This window comes from Cyprinus carpio, chromosome A18, assembly GCF_018340385.1.
Source record: "Cyprinus carpio isolate SPL01 chromosome A18, ASM1834038v1, whole genome shotgun sequence".
NCBI lineage: Eukaryota > Metazoa > Chordata > Actinopteri > Cypriniformes > Cyprinidae > Cyprinus > Cyprinus carpio.
Window position 1 is genome coordinate 18,578,686 of NC_056589.1, and position 26,667 is coordinate 18,605,352.

The following is a 26,667-nucleotide window of genomic DNA, read 5'->3' on the forward strand; positions in this document are numbered from 1 at the left end:
TGTTGGGGTTTATACCAGCCACGCTGCAGTAACTAGAGCTCATGCTTATCACATCGGTCACATCACGTCGTGCCACGCCGCTCGCGTACGGTGTAGAATAGAATCCATTATAATCAGTGATTTTGTCTACACTGGATGCAGTAAACTGATATGACTCGTTCTATTTATGACGTGCTGACACAAAGTTCAAATGATTTTCAACGGTTGCTTTGTCGCATCCTGTTGCAGCGCAGATACAGTCTCAGCATAGTTTGTCAGTACAGTTAGTAATGTAGCATACTGAAAAGTTAGTATCTTTCTGCAGTCCAATAGACGGCAGTGCGATGGTGGCTTGAGTCTGGTGATTTAACGCTATGTTGTCATCTAATTGGAGAAACTTATAAAATAAACAAAAAAACAACAATCTCCCCTTACTTTACTCTCACAATGAACAGAATCCAGTAATAATAAACAAAATCAATTCATAAGAATGGAATTTAACGCATAACGCTGAATCCACATGGAATGGAAAGTGTGTCCAAACTTTTGACTATACTGTACTATATAGCCTACACAAAGAATACCGGCCGATATATCGGTATCAGTCTTTTTTTACTCCCTAATATCTGTATCGGCCCCCCAAAAAACTCATATCGGTCCGGTCATTGACATACTATTATAGTTCTTGTTAATATTTTGTATTATTATTATATTATGTTTTTATTTTAATTTTAAAGTTTAAGTAATTTTGTTGTGTATTTTATAGTAATTGTATTCATTTTTATTTTAAATATATCTATAGTTTTTTGTTTATTTATTTTTTTTGTAGTTATTTAGTACTTCAACAAACTAAATGTAAGCTTTTTATATTTTATTTTATTTTATTTAAGTTAATGTTTATTTTATATTAATAGGGAATTTCAGCATTTAAAGTGGAAAACTTTGGACACATTTTACAGATTTTTAATATTCTTAAACACCATGTGATCTCATAGCTTATACTTAAACGCTTATACTTAAAGTTGCGACATTACTTCTGTAGAAAAGTATTTTGCTCTTATTTGTGTCTATACTTTACTATTATGTTTTTTAAATGTGGGAAATAGTAATGATAAATAAGTAGGTGTGGAACTTTTGAATAGTGCTGAATAAATAGTCATGGATGTGGAAGTTCACAATGTTCATTTGACCTTCACTGCAAATCTACTGAAATAGTCACCTCCAAAAATACAGGAGTTTGTAGAGTTTGCAGGAGGTTCGTGAACACATATCTTACCCTCTCCCTGTGGCGGGTTTGGTCAGCTAGACTCCGCAGCAGGGAGCTGGCTGCACTGCACACTTTCCCCCTCGGATCCCTCAGCAGCAGACTGACAGCCCGCAAGCCCTCCCTCTTCAGACTGCACTCTGGAGGCTTCTTCAAAGATTTTACAAGAACATCCTGATCTCCAGACTGCAGGCACTGAACTAACAACACTGCAGGAGAAGGAGAACGAAAGAGACATGGATGAAACAGATACACTTGCTGAGAGAACATTAGGTGGGGGAGGACTGGAAAGATGCACCAGATGCCACAATAACTCAGTAGTTGAATGATGTGATAATAGGGGTGTAACACAATCACACTTGCCAAAGAATGTTTGAGGACAGACAAGAATAGTCCATTAACACTTAAGGGGCATTCAAACTTACAACAATCTGCAACGACCAGACGTTTTCAATGAGAGTTCTCAATTTCCATTGATGTGATAAACTTTCAGTGTAGACCGGATTTTGCATTCACATTGCATTTCTGATGACATTCTCTCTCAAGCATCAAGCACAAACTCAAATGAAATTGGCTGTATTGTTGGTAAAAGTATGTGTTTTTGCTGCTGAATACAGTAACACTAATGGTGAGCTATACTTGTTTTTTTAAGGACCTACTTAAAAATATATTGTTCGATTTATGCTTAAAGTGATAATAATAAATAATTCTCCTGTTCTTCAGTATTTTTAAAATACGTTTCTTATGCTCAACAAGTATGCATATATTTGATCAAAAATCAGTGAAATAATATTACAATTTAAAACAACTGTATTAAATTGTAATATATTTACAACAGCCATTACTCTAGACTTAAGTGTCACATGTTTTTTCAGAAATCAGTCTAATATGCTGATTCGGTGCTCTAGAAACATTTTGTCGTCTTATTATTATTCTTCCAGGAATCTTTGATGAATAGAAAGTTTAAAAATAGCATCTATTTGAGACATTACTATCAAGTTTAGATTAATTTAGTTTGTCCTTTATTGGAAAACAAGACAAAAATATGATTTGATGAAGTGAATGCATGACTTCCAGTTTGTTTGTCGCTGCAAACTGCTGTCCATGTAAACAGCCCATTATATGGCACTCAAATATACCTTCTTCAGCCAGCTCAGGAATGTGTGTGTCCAAGTCATTCACCCCCTCTGCTTCCAGGTAGCTCCAAAACTGGAAGAGGGTGAGAGTCTCTTTGGACGCACCCTCTGCACGCCTGGGCAGCTTCCTCTCCAAGATCCGCTCCAGCAGATGCAGAAACACTAACACACACACACACACACACACACACACACACACACACACAAGTTCAGTGTCACAGCGGGTCAAAGAAAATCTGACTTAGTCTATTGAAATCTACACACCCAAAGTCATCAGAAACAGTGATTAGCAGAATATTAAATCCTTCCTATGGTTAAGGTTGTAATTTCTGTTGATTAATGGATTGTACAGCAATTTCAATTTAGAAACCAATCTCCCAATAACTCATTTACAGTGTTCATGCATTAATACACAGCACACACACATACCTGTGTCTGTGAAACCGGCTCCTCTCTCAGGGAGTCTGCTGGCGTAAGTGTCGCTGAGGGCCTGTAAGAAGGCCTCTGTGGAGGTGCTGTAGATGCTGCAGCCATCCGTGCACTGCCGCCATAGCAACACAGCCCCTTGGCACTGATCTAACTGAGGAACAACTGCTCCGACATACAAAGAGAATGTGGGAAATCGAGGTGGTTGTGAGGAAAAACTTGTGACTAAATATGTGAAATAGCATTGTGTTGTATAATATACAATCTGTGATGCATGAAAAACAATGTATGAACATTTGCAAAGAAATTAGCTCACAGGTAAGATACACCTTAAACACCACAGAGACCAAACTGATGTATAGTCAACAGAACTAAAGTATTATAACAGTTAAAATACTACCATCAGTGAGACTCACCCTCCTCTGGCTGGATGACTTCGCCCCTCGAGTCCTTCACAACCCATCGTATGAGCTCAAGGACTCTCGCTTCCCTGAGAAGTCGGTCCAGAGCGTACATCTCCCCACAGCGCAGGGGCCCGAATGTGCCTAACCTCTGTTTACAAAAACAAAACAGAGAGTATGAATAGATATGCTCAGACATTATTATATATTCAAGAGTGTGTGAAGTTTTATTGTTTTAACATTGTTTTTGTATAATACTTCTGTTGGTTATGATATATTTATGATGTTCAATGCCTTCAAAAAATGAATTGAATTCTACACACATTCTTATTACTTCATGTTGTTCCCCCTATATATGGGACTAAATGTCCATATCTACTGTAGTACTAATAGACAACTGTACAATAGCTGACCAGCAGCTGCGAGCTGCAGTTCTTCAGATGAACCAGCAGGGTGTGATCTAGAGTGGGGCAGCCTGTGCTGAGAGGGCCGGAGGGAGTATCCCAACATCGTGCTTCACAGCCCTCATCCTCTCCTGAGCTTTCCACAGCCGCTGGCCGCTCCTCCGCGCTGTATCCATCACAACACACATGAAAACAAACACACGTCAGAAAATGGCAACTGAATATATTCAGAAAAATTTAAAGAGTTGGGACTGAACATAGATAAAGTTGTGAAATCAGTCACTGAAACTAAAGGTTGTCCTTCAAGTCACTAGGTGGCAGTAGTGTAACATAACATTATAGCAGTAATGCATTTTGATGAAAAACCTTGGTTGAACCTGATTTCTTTATGTGCTATAAAATATCATTTGACAGCAGAAAGGTGAAACATTTCTCAAGTTCTGACCTGTCTGTCACACTGTGCCTTTCACCATCCTCCTCCTCCTCCTCTTCCTCCAGGTCTGATGTATTAAGGAAGTCAAAGCTCCCTAGAGCCGTCTCAACCGTCAAACTGACACTGGATGAGCGACTACGACTCCGTACCTGCAGATACACACATTTGCAAAAAAAAAAAAAAAACCTCTATCAATCTTTTTAGTCTAAATAATTACAAATGAAAAACTCTTGATTTTAACGTATATATTGTATCAAACAGTCAATAAAAACTACATTTAAATTATTAGCTAAAAGAAACCCCACAATTTAAGGCTTAAAGTTAATGTTCAACTAATATAAGTTGTTTACATGATATTAATGTCAATTACCACATAAAACTTTTGAGACTTGTAAAAACAAGCAAAAATCACATTTACAGTGATGGAATCCAATGGAAGTCTACTGGGACAAGACTTCACATCAGAATAAGTGTGCAATAAGTGTGCAAGTTACATCTAATCTTTCATCAAATATGCACATTTCTAATATTAAACTCTTGTGAATAAATTAAACAAAATACTTAGAAGGAAAATGCATTACTGCAAAAGCAGTGTTTGTTTGTTTTTACAAATTGAGGAACAATTATATCTGTTTATTCACAACATGACACAGTCACTAGACAGTTGACTTACAAAACCTGGAACATTAATAAGGCCAATTCTGGAAAAAGACACATTGTGTTAATTCTATGACTAAGCTAAGTTTTGCCAGGAAAGCCTCTCTGTATACACAGGATGAAGTGGTTAACAGTGAAAGCAAAGTGCATGTCTTTGATGAACTCTATTGTTCCACTGATGAAGACCAAAGTCTCTGGACCCAAACCCGGATCTGAGACATTGATGGTTATCATCATGGGGCTTGGATACGAGCAATACCCAAAGGATTCTGTGACCAAAACACTGAGAATCTAAGTCTGCTAGGAAGAGTTACACCCTAAGTCTGTGAGCCCTCACTGCAGGCTGGAAAGGACAGTTTAATGCAGCGTTTTCTTCACTTTCAACCTCTCTGACCTTCTACTCATAAAAGGTTTCAAATTTTGACCAAAGATGGTGATCTAGACATCTAACCTGATGTGAAGGCAATGGTCATACTGATTCTCAAAGACACAACAAATGGGTCAAATTAATTATTAAAAAAATCATGTGGTGTAAAAAGTAATTTCCCACACAACTTAAATACATCTTGAATCTACACATCATGATAACTATTTTCAAAATGAAGATTTATGGTTTATAAACATTTATTCATATATATATATGTATATATATATATATATATATATATAACTCTAAAGGATTATCATATTATTTATTACAAAAAAAAATCCTTCAAAAACCTTCACCAAAATATGTTACATAAACACATTTATGCTACTAATTCCTAAATAATGTTTTTTGAGGATTTTTAAAAAAAAAACAATTTCTGCATGTTGGTTGCATCTTTCAAATATTACATCTTCCAGTTTCAAATATTAAGTATTTTTGGTAAGAACATCTTTCTAAGAAGTAATAATAAAGAACTACGACTAACTACAATATGGGTTTCTTTTCAAGAATTGCAGAAAGATTTTTCTTCAAGGATTTTTTTTTTTTTAATCACCCAGACATTTTCAACTAGATGTTACTTAAAAAAAATATAGAAAGACACACTCTTCAAATAAGAACAGTTTTGAAATAGCTTGAATAGCATTTTTGTACACATATTTAAGAATAAAATAACAGATCCGGACCAAAAAAATTATTTTTAATTTTACTGACACTAAACCACAACAATAAGGTTCAGCACTCACTGTTAGCGCCTCCTCCAACAGCTTCAGCTCTTGCTCTAGGACCTGCAGTTCTGGGAACTGGCCTCTGTAGTCATCAAGGGAGGACAAAACGGCCCCAAGGGCCTCCTCCAAACCACTGTCTGCTGATTGTCCCTCCAAATCATCCATGGGTCCGGTGTCTACTAAAGAAACAGACTTCTCTGCCAGCAGGTCATCCGTTTGTGTCTTTGTGAGGTGTGGCTCATGAGAGGATTCAGTACTAGGAGCTTCGGAGTCCATCTGCTGAGACAAAGCATTAGCATTGGGGAAAGAGTCTTTGTCTCCACAGGTGGGCCTAGACGTGAGCTCTGTAGCTTTTTCAGAGACACGAGCTGTGGTTTCTGCAGGAGAGCTACTTTCTGAACAGTTCAGTGGCTCAGCGGGATAGGATGGCTCACTTGTGGAGGGATCAGGAATGGGGCAGATCTCCTGAGTGTCTGGTACTACAAAACATAGTTCTGCTCGGTGGGGCATATCCATGGCAATGTCACTTACAAATTCCGAAGAGACCGCTGAAGTCACTTCATTGGCCTCCAAAGATTCCCCAGTCAGTCTATCTGTCAAAACACCATCTGCGCTGTTCTCGCTGATGTGGCTAAGGGAGCGAGAATAGCGGGGATGGCCATTGGGCACTTCCTGTTTCACGGGAGCCTCAGTGGCGACTGTTATGGTGGCCTTTGGTTTCTTCAGATCCTCCTCCTCTTCCTCCCCCTCCTTGTCCTCTTCTTTCTGTTTTGCCAGGCGGGTGGGAGTAGAGTTCGCAGATTCACGGGCTGCAAATGAGATTTCAATGGCAGGAGGAGCAGTTTGTACCTCAGGCTGCACTAAGTTTTTGTGTGCATGGCGCATTCCCAAGGAAAGCTGAGGACTGGAGGAATCGTCAGAGGATTCGGAGGAGTTTGACCATGCTGTTCCGTTCTATTCAATTCTCCATCTCTCCATCAACCTCTTGTCTCCTCAACATATTCTAGTGTGGAAGAAAGAGATTATGAGGACATAATTGATTATAGATAATAAATAATTTACATAAAAGACCTTTCACATGACTCACAGTAATGTTCCTCAAATCATCAAACCCTCTGGAGCAAAGCTGGAACAGTTTTCAAATTTCAGCTACAATGGACAAAGCTGATGACATTCACTACCATTCAAAAGTTTGTAGTGTTTGTAACATTATAAAGGTCTTTACTATCACAACTAATTCTATATATATAAGTTAGATAATTTATAGATAGATAGATAGATAGCCTTCAGTAGATAGATAGATTTGATATATTCTATATATATATATATATATATATATATATGGAGCAAAAAAATAAAACAAATTCTAAAATAATATTCCTGGAAAAAAAGTACAACATATTACCACAATATTATGTAGCGCAACTGTATATTTACTATACATTTAATATAACTGTTTTTAATATATATGTAATATATATTATAATACATTGCTTTTCTTTTGATGAATGGCTTATGGCTTGATGACAAAAGATTTCTGTCTTTCCTTATTCAAGTACTTTACTTGAAGTTACAAAGATCTTGCCTTACAGAAACTTTGTAAAAAAGCTCTTCAAGATTCTTTTGTTGAAGCTGTGATGGAGTCATGTGAAAGGCCATCATTTCATACTCTACTATAAAGTCCACAGTGACTGTGACTGTGAGCAGACAACAGGCTAGTTTTAGGAGGGAGAGGAGAGAACAGTGTCACTCAGCATTACTGTGTATCTTTGGACACGGAGCTTCATTATAGCGGAGAGCAGACTGGCGTCAGGCCCAGTGAACTAACACACTCCCTGCTCCCTCTAATTAACTTCCCTCACTGGGCTAATGTGAACACCCTTCAGAACAATAACAGCATCAATGAATGCATTATTGATGGGTGTAGATACTACTATTGTCACTCACAGTTGGACAGACAACTAATAACATGCACAAGAAACGCATTTGCTCTATTTAATTAAAGACAACTGACAGTGACTACAGGACACAGTGGAAATCATCACTACAACAATTATAATTTCCTAGACAGACAGCAGACACTACTCATTACCAGAAGGACCATACAAACCTGTTTTTGTCACACCTCTTCAGCCAACTACTGACTACTAACCAAAGCTACACAACTAGGTCTACGGGCCGACCGCACTTACATGGCTGGAAAACAGAGAGGACCCCAGGCGGACCGAGGTGACATCGCTGCACGAGCAGCTATGAGTCAGTTTCTCTGTCAGCGTGTCTCTGAACACATCCAGTAAGGACCAGCGCTGTTTGGACATCATGCTCCGTGGAGCTGTCTGCATGCAGTCAGCAGGGGGGCATGAGAGTTTTGGAGTCAAATGTAAATCTGACCTAGCAAGTTATGAGCTTTTCAGACTTCCATTTCATCTAATTCATCAGAGCTGACCTGAAATGGAGCCATTATATGTTACCATGACCTTGTGAGATTAAGATGCTTCTGAGAAATGACTATTATTACATCTATGTGGAGCCTATTGTGCTAATTTAAATCTTAAGAGGGTCTGGAGAACTGCTAAATCTCCATTAGGACAAAGGAGAGAGATCTGTGGTATATCGACATTATGGTGGTGTGCACTTAGCAGAAATGTCTGGTTTGAATCAATTCATATTAAATGAATCATTCTTGAATATTTCAAAAGCAAAGCACATGAGACATGAAAGCAGATATAGTCTAAGTACATATTAAATGTCTGGGATTCCAAACAAACCTTGAAAGGGTTAAATATTACTAAAATCTAAAAACAAAGATATTTAAGTTTCTGTACCATTTTAAGGTTACTAATCAAATACACAAATTTGTGCTATTGATCATGTGATTCCTTGTTCCTGGTTCCACTGAAGAACAATATGCTCTTTGGATCATTTTCAGATCATGCTGGAGAAAATCATCACCAGGTCTGCAACAAACTTGTGAAGTTCATGCAACTCGAGTGCAAATACACTTTTAAAAATGTAATTTCCTCACTTTTTCACTTTCCCTACTGTAAATGACAGTAAATAAAATGTGCGAATTATGGTAATTACATGTATTATTATAATAAAAATAATAAATAATTTTAATAAATGAAATAAAATATAAAAAAAAAAAAAAAAAAAAATAAAACAACATTTAAAAACCACTGTAGATTCGGGTTGTTGCTTGAAAAAAAAAAAAAAAAAAGACTTCAGACTTTTGGAAGTCTCTGTATATATTCAAGGGACAATGGATTTGGATTTAAAAGGGCTGGGCAGTCAAAAGAGTACATGTACTGCATGGACAGACTCACATGGAAGGCCTGTTCTCGTAGAGAGGGTGTGTCTGGAGGACTCTGGTTGTAGGTAGAGAAGCGTTTGTTGGCAGTAGGAGCTTTGTTCACAGTGCTAGCTGAGGACGACTGGTCATCTTTGTCGAATGGACTACAGAAGAAAAGAGAGAGGGGTTCATGTTTACAGTGCATTTAAAATAAAAGGAGTCATTTTTATCACCAGTTACAGGATCTGGCAATGGGTGACATTTGATGTGATCCCTCTGCTGTACTTACTTCCAGGTGACCTCTAGACTGAGCTTAATGGTGCCCAAGTCATTGATATCCACAGCCACTGTTTGGGGCAGGGCAGCGAACAGGTCCTTCGTCTCACACGAGATACTTCCCACCACCACGTGATTGGCCAGACTCTTCAGCTCCGTCACCTTGACAACCACATACAAGATGTTTATTTAGGAGGAAATGTCATCATCAGTTTAATGACCAGCACATTGTCACGACTTCCTGTCAATATTAGTAATCACTTGTTACATAGGTTGCATGCTTTGTGAGAAAGGAATTTTAAGATCCAATTAAACACATTTAACTTCCATATTATGATTTTAAAATGACTTGTTATTTATTGGGAAGTTTGTAGGATTTAATTTTATCCTTTGAGATTTGAAAAAAATTTTAATAATTAGAATAAACAAATTAATAACACATAGTTTAGGGGCAGTTTCAGAAAATAAACAGGATTGATTTTGATTTCATATTGTCTTTAAATGCTGACAGTAGGGGTTAAGTTTCAGAGGAAATAAATCATTCATTCATTGATTTCATGATTTTACATCTCTCATTAAATGCTGACAATTTGGATCCTTAGGTCGTGCATACAGTTTCAAATTATGAAGTCACACTGCAACAGTACATTTTACATCTCTCAGACCATTCGAAAACATTTTGACAAACATCAGCTGCATACTCTTCATTCCTCCCCTGCAGTCTCTGTTTTAATATTGCTGTCTTCTGTAAACTTCCCTTCACTCTGTCCCATGTGGTCTTCCTGTCTCTATCCCCTTGCCTCTCTCTCTCTCTCTCTCTCTCTCTCTCTCTCTCTATCTCTCTCTGTCCTGGAGTGATGTTCCCTTTCTCTCACGTGTAGTTATGTGTCACGGAACCATTGGGAGAGAACAACAAGTCAAAATCCAGCTGCTGTGCTGTTATGTGCATTAATGTCTCACAGATTGATGTGACTTTGGTGCACATGTGAGTGTGACAGGAAGGACAAACAGAAACAGTATGTGAAAAACATATGACAATATGTAAATGTAACTGTATTGCCATATAAAAACTACCTTTATAGACAGGAACTCTGTGATAAGGGGGAGGAAGACCATATCCTCACTGTCCCACACTTGCTTGCCATTGATTTCAATCCGACCCCGCAGCTTCCACCGCTGACGACCGTACTTCATAAAGATCTGTGGAGGTATTAAAAAATATATTTAAAAAAAATCAATAAATCAATTAAAAAACAATTAGAATTATATTTTAATCAGTATACATTTTTACATTATTATTATATTTCAGTTTACAAGCTATTTCTACAGGAAAACAAGACATAAATACAAATAAAAAAATACATACATATACATATACATATATATATAAATTGGTATATATTTTCTATCCCTTTGGGTTTGTTTTTTTTCTTGTATTAAAAAAATCTAATTAAACCATAAAATTAAAATATAAAATAGTTTTTTGTTTCACAGTAAAGGCAATGAATGAACAGAGTGAGAATAACAGATTGGCCGAATAAAAAACAAGTCTCTGCCACCCACTCTTTCATCCATTTCTAGATCTTCTCGAGTCAATTTTTTGTTCTTTTTCACACCACCTCCCTCCTGTCATGTCTCAGAGGGCTCTTGCTAAGCAAACTGTGCTGATTCACTGCATTGATTGGTCTGTCAGTCACTCTGAAGCTCTTGCATGTTAAACAGGTGGAGGTGGGGCCGACACATTAACATTCGCCCCTCTTTAATTATCCTACGCCTCCCAAAATCTGTTCTTCACCGCACAGAGCAGATGCCGAGATGAATCTGTGTCTGTCTCTCATGTAAGCAGTCATTTAGCGGATGCTTTCATCCAATGCTAGCTTACGGATACAATGGTTATGGTTCATAGATTGCCCTCTGCAGGGTTCAAACCAGTCAGATCTTCAATCACCACTATCTGTCGCTGACAACAGTACAAAGCAAATCACCGATGACATCAAGGAAGCATTATGAGGACATGATGAATTTAAAGATAGAGGGAAGGGAACATCAATGGTTTACAATTAGTTTTTCTTAAGTAATATGACTTCACAGTGATTTTATCCATCAGGAACTAAATGCACCACAAAAAGTCAGAACACAAGAATATACAAGAATCAAATCAGACCTGTATAAAAGTTTCTAGTTGATTGTGGAACAGATTAATATTTTGACTCAGGAATCAGGTTTGATTGGCAAGTAGTGCCCTCAGGAGCATTTCCATGCATCTCAAATGTACTGTTTTATCTTTACTGAAGAACAGTGCACAATACGATTTCATGCTGACTATAAATGAGAGAGGAGGTCAATTATAGCAGCTCACCTCATACTGATCTCCAGCACAAAGTCGTGCAAAACCCGCTAAGCCTGAAACAAAGGCATGCATCATTATTTAAATACGGCACACTGTTAAACCAGATGTGTGATATGAAACTGTAGGAATGGAATATTACCCTGGTATACAGAGTCTTACCCTTCATTTTGACATGAAACTCCCCCAGCTGGTTCTCAAGCTCACTCTCCAGCATGCACATATTCTGCAGGGACAGAGACAGAGAGTAAATACACAGAGGAAAAGAGACTAAGGTGGCAGGCACAAGAGAAATAAAAATGCAATGTGTTGAAACAACGATATAGCACACAGTTTGAACCATTTATCATGTATTAATGCTTACTCTTCACTTAATTAAAAAATAATAATAGTAGGCAGTATATAGTATACACTGTAAAGTATTCAGCAAACAGTCAGAGAGAGAGGGAGGAGAATAATGAGGAATCCTACAGTTGAACGCGTCTTGCAGCAACCATTAGTGTAATGAAAAGCACTTGGGAAAGGCTGTCTCTCTTAATCAGACTGCCTCCCTGCATTATTTCCATGAGCATACAGAATGAGTCTAGCTCTGCCCTGTATTCATCTGTCCGGATGCAAAAAAACTGTGGCCTAAGCCATAATCAGTAAAGTGTAAGTCTCAACTTCCCGATAATGTCATAAAACCAATCACATTTTTCAGGGTGGTAATTTTACTGGAACCATATATTGCTAAAATATTTCTATTTTCATCTCTTGATGTTTATCTTACCACTGGAAAATAAGTTATTTTATTGTTTACCCGCAATTTTAGTCCCTCATGCCTTGTAAAAAACATGTTAAGTGGACTCAATTTACCATCACTAAACTGAAGTGGATTTCAATTCTGAATTGGTCACAAACACTGAAGTAGATTTCAGTTCTGAAGTAAATTTAATTTCTGAACTAGATTCACTTTTCTAACACTAAGCTGAAGTTAATTTTAGTTCTGAAGTGGATTCAGTTCACAAACACTAAACTGAAGACAATTCTAGTTCTAAAGTGGATGTAGTGTACTAAGTCTAAGCTGAAGGAAATTTTAGATCTAAAGTGGATTCCGTTCAGTAACACTAAGCTGATGTGTTTTAGGGTTACTAACAATAAGCTGAAATAAATTTTAGTTCTAAAGTGGATTCACAAAATGTTTTGAACCCTTTTAATTCCTACGTACACTGTTTACTCTAATCTTGTCTTTGTTCTTGTCTTTATTGACAAAGTCCATAATTCTTCTTCCTCTTCCACCCATACTTTCATCTAACCAAACACTCTTACCTCTGTGTACTCTTTGAAGCTCTTGTTAGCTTCAGACAGACTCTCTCTGGCCTCCCTGCTGCCTGGAGAGACTGTGTAAGCCTTCACCATCTTATCGGCTCCGTCTCTCAGTCTGCGCTGCATACAGTAGGCCTCGTAGAGCTCGTCAATCTGCGTACACACACACACAAAACATCAAGTGTTTATTACAATAAATGAAAACATTAATTATGTACAATATTGATGTGTGTTCATAACAAATGTCTTCAATAACATTCCCTGAAAACCGTATCTTGAGCAGAGTTTTGAAACATTAGTTGGTCATTACATGGAAATCAATTCTTATTATAATCTCACAATTTGGATTATCAAAATGTATTTTGTTTTAAGAATATTTAGATTTTTGGAAAAAATACAGAATAATAAAATTTAGCCACTTTAATAAGAAACAAGCAGTTCATTCCAGTTTAAAATTCAACCAAATAATGACCATCTTAGATCAGCTACAAACTAACTACCATATCCAAAAACACAGCTGCAACTTAAGTTGAATCCTCCAATAAAGTTCAGCGTTTCAAATACACAAACAAGAAAAATAAGTTTAGTCTACATCCAGATGGTGACACTGACTGATTAATTGCATATGCACACACATGCACCAACCACAGCATTTTGTTGTTAAATCTTTTCTTGCCCGAGTACTTCCTGCTGGGCCTCACTGTCTGCAGTAATTTAGATTTAATTAATCTATCTGCAACACCTTGAGCAGGTCTTCAAATAAGGAGGTCAGTAATGGAGACAGGAAACTGTTAAATCTCCACATTATGTCAACGAAAACATAGGCAGATGTTCAGAGTAAGAGACATTATCATTACTAACAGTAATTTGATAATTGTTCACAGCACGATTCCTGTAATTCATAGATTAGAAAAGAATGAGCTGTCCGTTGTAAATGAGTATGAATGAATGAGAAGCACACAAACAGTAAGAAAGCTCCATTCACTTCACTGGAAGAATGTTTAAGCAGGAGAAGGGAGGTGTATAAGGAGGATTATGACATACCCAAAAAGCAATACCCAACTGAGGGTAATCACAAAAAACACCACTGTTTAAGCTTTGCAAAGAATGGAAGGATTTAGACAGTCAGAAATTACTGAACATGTGTGTACTCTTTTACTATAATTAAAAGCAAGGCCATTAATTAACACATTTTATATATATTTGTGTGCCACCATACTTGGGCCAAACAAACATAATAGTTCATAAAGTAAGTTATAATCTTAAATTTCATGAACACAGGTTTTCTTGTAGATGTACTGGTTGTTCACACATACGCATAAATGCACAAGTCGAGAAACTCAAACACACACAATCCTCGAGACTGAAGGCGAGAACAGGGGTGAAAGAATCTGCAGCCCTTAAAAGGTTTCCTGCAATAACTGAAAGAAGGACGAAGGAAAGACGAAGTGAGAGAGGGAAAATATTAATCTCAGTGTGTCCATCTGGAGGTGGTTAAAATCCATCCAGCGAGCATGTTCCAGCATACTGGAATCCGCGGGACAGTCGTAAGTTTCACAGAGTTATGACAAGTGCCTCTTCTGCTAATACACACTGCTACACAAAACTAATAACAACATGCCTCTTCATTTACATTTGTCATAGACCATAGCCAATAGCCACTAAAATATCTGACCCAGCAAAAGCATGGAGACTCCCTGCAGCACCCTCCGCTCATAAAACGCACACTAATCACACATCAAATGAGGCTGTGAAGGGAAGGGAGGAAGAGGAGGATGGAGAGGAAAGCCTCTTCCTGTAGTGCAGCTGGCTTGGGTTAGTTCAGGCTGTTAGTTCAGACACCAACAGGTCCAGCGGAGGGTTTAACCGCTCCCCAAACGAGCCACGAATGTGAGCAGACCCTGAAGCTGTCCTCTGCCTGTGACCCATGTCCCCTGTCATGTGTGAGCATCCATGTGCATAAAAAAAAATCTGTCTGAGAATGTGTCCTCAGTGAGAAGGAGGATTACGCTTTGCTGTACATCCTGTAGGTGACTATCTATCAGGGAAAAGGTCACTGTTTAGACGCAGACACATACGTGCATGAATGCACGTGCACAACCGTACAGAGGCTGTTATCGGGCCACTGGGCCATGCAAGAGCAGTCACTAACACAGAGACATCTGAACAAGAACAGACCTACTGAGATACATAACACTCATGCAATGAGTGGCACATGAGTGGCACATCCTGTGTCTGCTCTCAGAAATAGTTCAGGATTTTTTTTTTTTTAATCTGGTTAAAAACAAAGTTCTTTCAAATGTAGCATATGTAGTAAGGTTGATTTCATATTCGTAACAAAATATTTTTACTATTACATATATACTATACAGCTATATCCTACTTTTACAAATTTCATGAATATTAAATTTAGCGTGGTTTTATACCACTTGTGCATTCAAAATATTTGCATAGCTATGCTTTACAAATGACTTGCATTTCAGTTAAACTTTAAAAAAAGCTTACCTTACTGAGATGAAACTCCAGCCTTCTCATAAATCTCTCGATTACTTTCACTTGCTGATAGAAAAGAGAACAACATTTATAATGTTCAAAATATCATTAACAGGCATCAGCAATTCAATAACATGAAATAAGAGTTGATGGTACTAGGCTTTTTTGAGTGTAGTCTCTAAACAAGTCAGATGAAAAAAAAAGAAGCGTCCTCTCACCTTGTCAAGTTCATACAAAAAACCCTACAGAAGAGCAACAGAGATATTACAAATCAAATATTAACATAAAAAAAAGACAGGAAAGTGCTTAGATTTGAACAGCTTAGTACCATGAAACAGTCCTTCCCAAAACGTCTTCGTGTTTAAAAAAAAAAAAGTTTTTGTTTAGACTTACCAAGCGAGAGTTTCTCTTGGACTCCTTCATTTGTCTGTTCAGACTGTCCAGCTCCATCTGATGGACCTGCAGGTAGGATCTGTAAAAGTATGTACATCAGCTGACAGCATCTGTGCCACTGTCAGTGGCTAATGTATTGTGCGAGCATAATCGTGTTTCATAATAGCTCTCTGTGAGTGTGAGCAACTGATAACACACTGTATTACTTGTCTAAATTAATTGTAATGACTAATACGCAAATTTACAATGCACATATTTGTGTACATACTGCAGTCCTCTCTTCAGGGCCTCGTACACCTCGTCCAGCCTCTCAGGCTGGGGCACCTTTGGAGGAGGGGATTTAGTAGAGAGCGTGAACATCCTGCTTGCTCTGGAGGGAGTCTTCCTCACACACGCCGAGGGGCTGAACACAGAAAGGTTCCTAGAACACATATGAGGTACATAAAGCTTAAGTATACATTTATCATTTTTGAGGTCATTTAAAAACTTTCTCCAACCCTAGTTTAATGTGTTTTATTTATTTATTTATTTTAACACAAACTGGTCAGGTTAACTTTTATTTCCCAAACCGAAAAAAAAATAATTAATATATATATATATATATATATATATATATATATATATATATATATATATATATATATATATATATATATATATATATATATATATATATATATACACACCATACACACACACACAACACACACACTGTATTAACATATATAATATATATAATATAGATATATATATATATAATATATATATATATCTATATACACACACACAACACACACACACATAATATTATATATTAATAATATATGTATATATATATACATTAATATATATACACATTAATAATATATTAATAACAACTGGAATTCATAGTAAAAGCTATTTTTATTTCACGTTATGTTAACCTATTTTCTCATATTTAAATCAGCAGAAGTAAAAGCTATTTTTATTTCACGTTATGTTAACTTATTTTCTCATATTTAAATCAGCAGAATTTACAACTATAATGTTGAAAACATCACAGGAAACCAAACATTTGAGTCTGCATGGCATAAATTTTGGCAAAAGATTCTGTGACAGTGCAGAAAAAGACCTGTAAGGCAAGTGACATTCCCATTAACCGGCCCGAAACTCTCTCATCATCCTTATGATTGATCTCTGAACTAATGTTGGGTGATATTCTCTATAATCATATCGTCAGCCTGTGAGATCGATCGCCTGTGAGATATCATCGTGCTAACATTTATTTACTTTACTCACTCTCTCATAGCTGGAGATTGGACCAACTGCAGGGTAAGGCAAAAGTAGCCTAATGTTAGAAAATATCATGTCATAAAGTATTTTTAATATGACTGAATTTGCATTTAACATGATAACAATTTAATAGAAACATTATAAATTACTAATTAAAATACATTTCCTCAGTTTTTCAAACAGCAGCTACAGAAAATGATCAAAGAGCATATACATTATCAATAAGAACATGACTACCCTGAACTATGAGTAATCATTTCGTTTACAATAGGACCACCTGTTTTTTCAACCAATGGAAGAAAAGTATTTCAGTGAGCCAGGGAAACAATCTCTTATCTAAATCAATAGCGCTTTAGAACAACACTCGTGCTGATCGATTCAAGCTGCAATTACTCTTCCAAGGGGACAGACAACTCAATAAAATGGAGAGAAACACTGATGTGTCTTGACACAATTTTCACCTGTAAAGCCGTATGAGGAACAATAGCAGAGAACAGCTCAGGATCTGCAGGTAAATATAAAAGTAAAGCAAGTCACAGTAACAAAAGGAACTAAATAAAGCTTCTGAAATATACAGAATAAGACATAATACTAATAAGAACACAGAAAATATGGGAATGATGGAGAAATCAGTCAGTTAACCAATATTATTCATTATTTTATATTTTTAACCCATATTCCTCTGAACTCATATTTGTGTGTCTATCTTTCATCCTCGCGTTCATTCTTTCAGAATCTCTTGTTCAGCACTCCTCCCTGTTGTCCTGATAGTGGCCTTCTTAAATCTTTCATGCTTTCTCAGTCTGCTCTATTTTAACAGCAAGGGTTTGAAGAGAACTCTACGCGCTTTTGAATCAAACTACATCGACCGCAAGAGTCAAAGAGCCACTCTGCCCCTCTAAAAAATGAACATGATGCCAAATACTTACCTCTGAAACACAGCACACATACTCTTGAACAAAAACAATATTGCTGGCTATAACAACAACACAGATATTCATGAAAATCTGTCCCCCGTTTTGTTGGAGCGAAGCCTTTTTGTAGCCAATAATAAATGTCCATGCTTTCCTGCTCCCTGCAGCCATTAGGAAATGTATGCTGGTACCACAGGACGTCCTGTCAGCTGTGGCTTCCCTTTAAAGATGTTTAATGCCTTTTGTTATATTTGAAAAGGCTAATGCTATATACATTGTGAGCGCTTACTCCAAGTTAACCTATTGTGTTTTGGACTAGGGTAATAATAGACATTAAAATCATCAATATATCATGAATGCACATTTGAGAGCACCCCTTCTGTTCTTGATTGTTTTTAACACTGACCTGTAAGACTTATCGTAGGAGTTGACTCCGGCGAAGGACTGGCTCCTAGTGATGGATCTGCCGACGACCCTCCGCCTGGGGCGCACAGAAAGGGACATGGTGGACGCAGCTTTGGAGGGACTCCCTGTAGAGAAACAGAAATATTATATAAGGGTCAAACACTAAATGGGCACAAAGACATAACAAAACCTACTGGAAAGTCTTTTCTAGAGGGACTGTTTTTGCATTTGCATTTTCAGTGTAACTGTTTAAGATTTAGGCAATGAAATCCCATTATAAGCCTTTGGTGCAGTGCCCCTCAGGCCATGAATGAATCAGTGAATTGTTAAATTTATTTAACAGAGAATATTGCGGTTCTCTAAACACTCAAACACAACACTCTGGCCACTCTGGCTCAAGATAAAAGCATTTTAGATTAAAATGACTGTATTTCCAGGAAACATGGTCAAACCTAATAGCTGTGTTTGCATTGAGTCATTTGAAAGGAAAATACCTGACTAAACTGAGTTTCGTTATCTCAAATTTCTTGTGTACTTTCCATAGTGCATCTCAAACTATGCATAAAACACAATGAAAAGATAATTAGTCTTGCAACTAAAAGGCAGAAAAACAAGTGATTATAAAGAAAACAAATGAGGCTTCACATTAAACATTCACCAGTACTATAGCAAATAGCAATCCAAGAGCTAATCTTTCAACTGTATGTTCGTCCTTCAAAAAGTAAACCCACAAAGTTATTCAAGACATAATCTACACAACAATGAAAATTGAGTCATTAATCACTTTTGTATCATTCCAAATCTGTATGACTTTTCTTTCTTTTGTGGAAAATAAAAAATGATGTTTTGAAAAATGTTGGTAACAAATCAACATTAAAGTTCCCATTGCTTTTCATTGTTTTTTTGTTTTGTTACCAGCATTCTTCAAAATACCTTATTTTATGTTCCACAGAAAAAAGAAAGTAATAAAGGTTTTGAATGACATGAGGCTAAGTAAATGAGGTTCCATTTTGCATATCTTTGGCTTTGAAAGTCAACAAGAAATGGTATTCCGAGCGTGATGAGATGAGTAGAAACAAGTATTTCTGTGAAAAAATATTGAAAGAGCTTAAAAAGAAAAGAAAAAAACTTGTTTTTCTCCATAAGGAAATGACTGGATCATGAAAAGCAGTACAGTTGGATAAGTGTTTGGGATGGGACTAGTTGAAAAACAGGCATGCTTAGTGATATCATCTAAGAGGGAAAGGTTTTTTTAGAGACTATTTTCTTATTGGGAATAATAATATCCAAAGAATTGTTAAATGAGACCAGAAAAATGGTCTCATCTCAATTTTGGTTTTATATTGGCTTTAATGACTTTTGTCCATAGAAGAAAGTCATGAGGTTTGGAACAACATGAGGGTGAGGTAAATGATGGCAGAATGCCCATTTTTGGGTGAACTATCCCTTTAAAGTTTAAAATAGACCACCCTGATTAATGATATCCAGTTATCATACATCTTAACATGAATTCAGACAGAAATGGGCAGAAATTAATAAAACTAAATTAATAACATTTCTATATAGCCTAGAAACATTGCATGCATGCTACTTGATTCATTTTTTTTAATCTGTTTAATCTGTTGTGCTTAACTGATTCAAAGCTTTTATTCACTGAATCATTGCATCATCACTCTAATTTGGTTACAGTTCTACATGTTTAAGCTAATACACCCAGCTCTGACTGAGAGTCATGCTGGAAAACAGTGAGAGAAAGAGAAACTAATCATGCTCTTCAGCACAGGTAAACAGTTTTTAGATTAGCCATTTATGGAGTTCCTTGTATATAATCAGTGAGGTCTCTTATCAATAACCCTGTCATGGCCTATCAGACATCACCACCATAAAAACACCCCGTGGACACAACGTGGGAGGACAGAGCAGTCAAGATTACACTTAACACCACACCAATCACTGTGGATTTTAGCCAGGACAGGAAACAAATGGACCCACTCAGCTCACAGCTGGGACAAGAAACATGATGGGGAAGATACGAAAAGCACACAAACAGAAAGACACTTGGACCAGGGCTGTAAATCACATTAGAGAGAAATTCTGAGGTGTGAGCCAGCATATCTGAGCACATGAGGTCATTTAAGATGTGACATCAGCGCAAGTGCTTTTAGTCACCATAACGACCTTGACAGTCAGTGCACAAGATTTAGTCACCAAAGATGGGCAGTGCCTTTGATACAGCAAAACACTGCTGCATTGAGGAAGGAAGCCAGAGTTTATTTTAAACTCAAAGTGGAGGATGAAGAACAAACCCAAGCCTAACTTTATGAAGATCTTCAGCTTGAAATTAGAGAAGTCAATCAGGTTTTTTGCCCCTGATCCGATCCGAGTCATTGAATTTTGAATATCTGCCGATACCAAGTCCCAATCTGATACTTGGTGCATACTTCAAGTACATTAAACTGATTAAAGTTATTAAAATCAATCCAGTCTATACAGGGATGTGCAGCGGGGGGCTCAAATGTAAATAATAATTTATATGTAACATGAATAAAGATAACAATTACTACAGTAATTAAAATATATATATATATATATATTTATATATATATATATATAATATATATATATATATATATACACACACACACACACACACACACACACAATGCTGTGAAAAAGTGTTGCCCCCCCTTCCTGTTTTCTTATTTTTTTGCATGTTTGTCACACTTTAATGTTTCAGATCCTCAAACTAATTTAAATATTAGTCAAAGATAACACAAGTAAACACAACATGCAGTTTTAAAATGAAGGTTTTTATTATTAAGGGAAAACAAAATCCAAAATTACATGGCCCTGTGTGAAGAAGTGTTTGCCCCCCTGTTAAAACTGTGGTATCATCACACCTGAATTCAATTTCTCTAGCCACACCCAGATCTGATTACTGCCACACCTGTTCGCAATCAAGAAATCTCTTAAATAGGACCTGCCTGACAAAGTGAATTTCCTCAAAAGCTAGACATCGTGCCGAGATCCAAAGAAATTCAGAATCAAATGAGAATGAAAGTAATTGAGCTCTATCTGTCTGGAAAAGGTTATAAAGCCATTTCTAAAGCTTTGGGACTCCAGCGAACCACACTGAGAGCCATTATTCACAAATGGCAAAAACCTGGAACAGTGGAGAACCTTCCCAGGAGTGGCCAGCTGACCAAAATTACCCCAAGAGCACAGCGACGACTCATCCAAGAGGTCACAAAGTACCCCACAACAACATCCAAAGAACTGCAGGCCTCACTTGCCACACCAAAATAAAAAATACACTACTCAAAAATGGTCTGCATGGCAGAGTTCCAAGACGAAAACCGCTGCTGACCAAAAAGAATATAAAGGCTCATCTCAGTTTTGCCAGAAAACATCTTGATAAACCCCAAGACTTTTGGGAAAATACTCTGTGGACTGACGAGGCAAACTTTTTGGAAGGATTGTGTCGAATTATGTCTGGCGTAAAAGTAACACCACATTTCAGAAAAAGAACATCATACCAGCAGTAAAATATGGTGGTGGTAGTGTGATGGTCTGGGGCTGTTTTGCTGCTTTGGGACCTGGAAGACTTGCTGTGATAAATGGAAACATGAATTCTGCTATTTACCAAAATATCCTGAAGGAGAATGTCCGGCCATCTGTTCATGACCTCAAACTGAAGCGAACTTGGGTTCTGCAGCAGGACAATGATCCAAAACACACCAGCAAGTCCACCTCTGAATGGCTGAAGAAAAACAAAATGAAGTCTTTGGAGTGGCCTTGTCAAAGTCCTGACCTGATTCCTATTGAGACGCTGTGGCATGACCTTAAAAAGGCGGTTCATGCTCGAAAACCCACCAATGTGGCTGAATTTCAACAATTCTGCATAGATGAGTGGACCAAAATTCCTCCACAGCGCTGTAACAGACTCATTGCAAGTTATCGCAAATGCTTGATTGCAGTTGTTGCTGCTTAGGGTGGCCCAACCAGTTATTAGGTTTAGGGGGCAAACACTTTTTCACACAGGGCCATATAGTTTTGGATTGTTTTCCCTTAATAATAAAAACCTTCATTGAAAAACTGCATGTTGTGTTTACTTGTGTTATCTTTTACTAATATTTACATTTGTTTGATGATCTGAAACATTAAAGTGTGACAAACATGCAAAAAAATAAGAAATCAGGTAGGGGCCAACACTTTTTCACACCACTGTATATATAAAAGTGATGTGACATACAGCCATGTATGGTGACCCATACTCAGAATTCGTGCTCTGCATTTAACCCATCCAAAGTGCACACACACAGCAGTGAACACAAACACACCGTGAACACACACCTGGAGCAGTGGGCAGCCATTTATGCTGCGGCACCCGGGAAGCAGCTGGGGGTTCGGTGCCTTGCTCAAGGGCACCTCAGTCATGGTATTGCCAGCCCGAGACTCGAAAAGCCAGCCTTAGGGTTAGGAGTCAAACTCTCTAACCATTAGGCCACGACTTCCCTTGGTAAACTTCCTACATCTACCAATATATTTAACATTGGTAGATGTAAACAATGGTAGACATTGTAAATAGACTGTGTGGAAAAAAATACTACAAAGCACAAAGCTTTAAAATCAAAAAAAACAATAAAAAAGTCAAAACCAAATCCCACAGAAACACCTAATGACAAAAAACACACATAAAATCAAACAACAACACAATGACTTTCGAGTGAAGTTAGAAAAGGCAATAAAGTGGAAATATAATGACTTTCGGTGATAGTTAAAGTGTACATCAAATACTTAAAAACACTTAATCTCGAACTGTGTGTGTGAGGCACTGCCTCAGGTTCTCCCAATCACACGTGCTGTGTCAGTCAAGGAGGTCCCTAAGCCAAGACCTACTGCAACCCATAGCAACAAAATAAGAATCAGTTATAGTTGACAACAATGCTTAATCGCCCCGATCCAAACTTGACAACGTAAACAACCCTGTTGACATAATTCTGCACTGAGGACCCCTAAAGCCCTCCTGACTGACTAAAGGGAGAATGTGAGAATTTGTCTTGGAAAATGAAATAATCATTCTTTGCTGTGCCCAGCAAGAGAGCATCACGGCTGGGGTATGGAGCAGGACATATTCTGCCCTCCAGCCTAAAACCTCCACAGAGAGGATAAACCTCAGACTGTCTTGGAAACTGGATGCAGGTTTTTTCATTTCATTTTATTTTTTTATGAAAGCTCTGATGTCTTTGTTTTTTGAGTAACCTGAATGCAAAAGTGGGCTTTGCACAGCCTAGTTTTAATAAGATATTTGACTTCTCTCAATTAAAATGTTTAATGAAGTAAATGATTAACTCAATTAAACCAACTATAACAAACAGGTTTTCTGAGCAATGTAAGGATGTAAATATTTCACAAGCATTTCAGATTTAAATTTTTCAACGCTTCTTTGTTTGTCTTGTGATCAGTGAAGTGTGTAAACACACCAAGGTCTGTTGATGCTGATGGAAAACAAAAACCTTTCCACTTTGCTTCCAAGTGTGGAGGAGAGGAAACACTGAGTGTTTCTGAGTGGAATTTTTTCATTTCCCTCAGGATATTCCACTGTCTGATGGAGAGAGGACAGAAAAATAACATCTGCAGCTAACCATTGGTACAGATAACCCCTACATTTCGATTCGATTTCCTCTACAGTTCTATACTTCTCTTGCTGACATAACACAATCCATTTACACAATGTGGAAAAATCACATAAAATAATATTAAATGGACCCTGCTTGAAGAAAATGTCTAATTGGTACCATATTGGATACTGGACAATATTAAACTACATTACATAACTGTGTGGTGCTTAATTCACATGCATCATTTGAAATTTTTTATTTTAGGTTTTGGTGTTTCATTTTTAATTTATATATACAAAATAGTATAAAATCATAATATTAGGCATTTATCAATGCAACATGAAAAAAAAATTGCATTGGTATTGGATAGAAATGTAATATCAGCACATCCCTAAACTAATCTTCATCATCCTTAGATTAATCAAAATAACACTCAATTCAATTCCAGCCAATTACAGTGACTCCCAAAAAACTGACATGTAAAAGAAACCTACAGAAGATCCACTTCAATCAACAGCATCTGAATGAACATCAGTAATTAAGAAGAAATGTTTTCCCTTGACAAACCTCTTAACAAACGCAAACACACCTTCTGGACAGTCTCCTTCCTCCTTTATGTCACCAGGTAAACAAGGCAAGTGACACATTCTTCTTCTTCACCATGACTTGTGTGGGAATTAAATGTCTACTTCATTCCCTTCATACACTGGAGCTTTTCACGAAGAACAAATAAACACCATAAAAAGCCTCATCCTTCCAATTGTTGCTCTGTGCTGATTTCCCACCTGTCCGACAGGATCCAAAGCCACCACTTATGAAATATTTGGACACTCCAACTGCATGTCAACTGTTTTCACAATAATCAAAGCTGGTCAGGCTCTTCTGAAGCGTGTGGATCAGAGTAGCTATATTGTTCTGGTGGTCTGGCTTTTCTCCAGGACTATTCTAGAGCAACAAAGCACCTGGGGCCTCCCCACCCCGATCTAAAACAAACCAACTGGAATCCAACCATTAGACACTCTGTCAGCCAACTCAAATTAATGTGATGTTTTACTAGGCTACATTTGATCAAAGCACACTGTTCTTCGAAGCTCTATAGTGCCACACATTGTGAATGATTGGGGTGAACACCTGTGAAATAAAAGCAAGCTCGCCAGTGCTTTCTCCCTGAGAAAGCCGTGATGATAGGACATTCATTATGTTGGAGCCGGTAGCCTCTCTGTCTCGGACACATTCCATTCATATCAGAGATAACCAAGTCCTGGTGTCTGTCAAACAAACACTAATAGGGTACACAGTCAGAGGGGAAGAAACCAAAAGCTGTTTTGTTTGTTTCTGCACCAACTTAAACCAGTATAGACTAAAAGATCTTGGTTCTTGGATCGATTAAAAACAAGAAATCTATATTGTCAAGCTCTTTGATTTCCGTTTCGATTTCCATTTTGGACAAAATTTCAGAGCATCACTAGTTGTTATCTAATGAGCACAAAATCATCTGAATGTTTTAAATAAGAATAAATGCAATTTCCTGTCAATACCAATTATTTTTAGAATACATTTTATATATTAAATATAATATTTATAATTGAAAATATTACCTGAATATTTTTGGCCAGGTTGCTATATCGGTCTATCACTATCATCAATCAATATTTTGTAATGAAAAGCTGCTGTGGAAATCTTTCTTCAATACTAGGATGTGACAACAAGCACCTTGAGAGTTAATAATAGTCATGTGGCTTTTTGAAATCCCTAAGCACTTAACATTTGCCCCACATGGTGTATCCTTCCTTCCATTTGCTCAGCGAAGGCCTGAAACATGAAACTGGCTCTGTTTCCCTTTTCCTTCCTCTCCAACTGCAAATCTTTGGATTAGCTCAAAAGTTAAGAGATATCATTATTAAGAAGCAATTTCTTTCAACAGCTCTCTGCAACATTTGCACAGTCTGGAACTGTGAGGATATTCTGAATGAATTTTTACAGCTTCTGCTTGAACAGGCCTTAAGTAAACCAGAGGTATAGTCCCGGAGGACCGGCTAAACTTAAGGACCTCCCTGTGTGTTTGTTTTAGATGACCTGAGGTGCCAAGCTGAAGCGTAGCCCAAAGTAAACACAATTTGAGTGTCCACTCTCTCTCACTTCAGTTGAACCATCACATGGGAACCCAGTGGGACGTCTGTCCCAGGATGACAATGGTCCCACCACAAAACCCAGAAACATCTGGACAAAAACAGTGATGGACAATGCCGAAAACCAATACTCCACCATCATTCCCCTCCCAACTAACTCAGGCCTGTAAAACATACACAAACTCCTGATGTGAGGAATTATATCATGTATCTTTCAGGATTACTTTCACTTCATTACTGCTAACCACAGAACTGAAGAATATATATCTAATTTCCTACCACTTTTCAGCTGAATTTTCTGCTTAAATTAAAAAAATCAAATACTACAATAAAATATTAAACAAATTAAAAAAACAACCTAAATA

The 26,667-nt window shown here is 37.3% G+C and overlaps 1 protein-coding gene across 1 annotated transcript in view; it reads right to left on the reverse strand.

Moving 5' to 3' along the window:
• LOC109108669 (rho family-interacting cell polarization regulator 1-like) overlaps positions 1-26,667 on the reverse strand; it is a 45,435-nt gene that overhangs the window by 3,338 nt on the left and 15,430 nt on the right. Inside the window, 19 exon segments of the mRNA XM_042775233.1 lie at positions 1,256-1,452; positions 2,383-2,541; positions 2,809-2,970; positions 3,222-3,357; positions 3,620-3,776; positions 4,056-4,192; positions 5,874-6,809; positions 6,811-6,858; positions 9,182-9,311; positions 9,437-9,585; positions 10,498-10,623; positions 11,783-11,826; positions 11,933-11,996; positions 13,079-13,228; positions 15,581-15,634; positions 15,787-15,810; positions 15,962-16,040; positions 16,230-16,382; positions 18,554-18,677. Of these exon segments, the coding sequence (XP_042631167.1) occupies positions 1,256-1,452; positions 2,383-2,541; positions 2,809-2,970; positions 3,222-3,357; positions 3,620-3,776; positions 4,056-4,192; positions 5,874-6,809; positions 6,811-6,858; positions 9,182-9,311; positions 9,437-9,585; positions 10,498-10,623; positions 11,783-11,826; positions 11,933-11,996; positions 13,079-13,228; positions 15,581-15,634; positions 15,787-15,810; positions 15,962-16,040; positions 16,230-16,382; positions 18,554-18,651 (3,003 nt within the window). The 5' untranslated portion in view covers positions 18,652-18,677.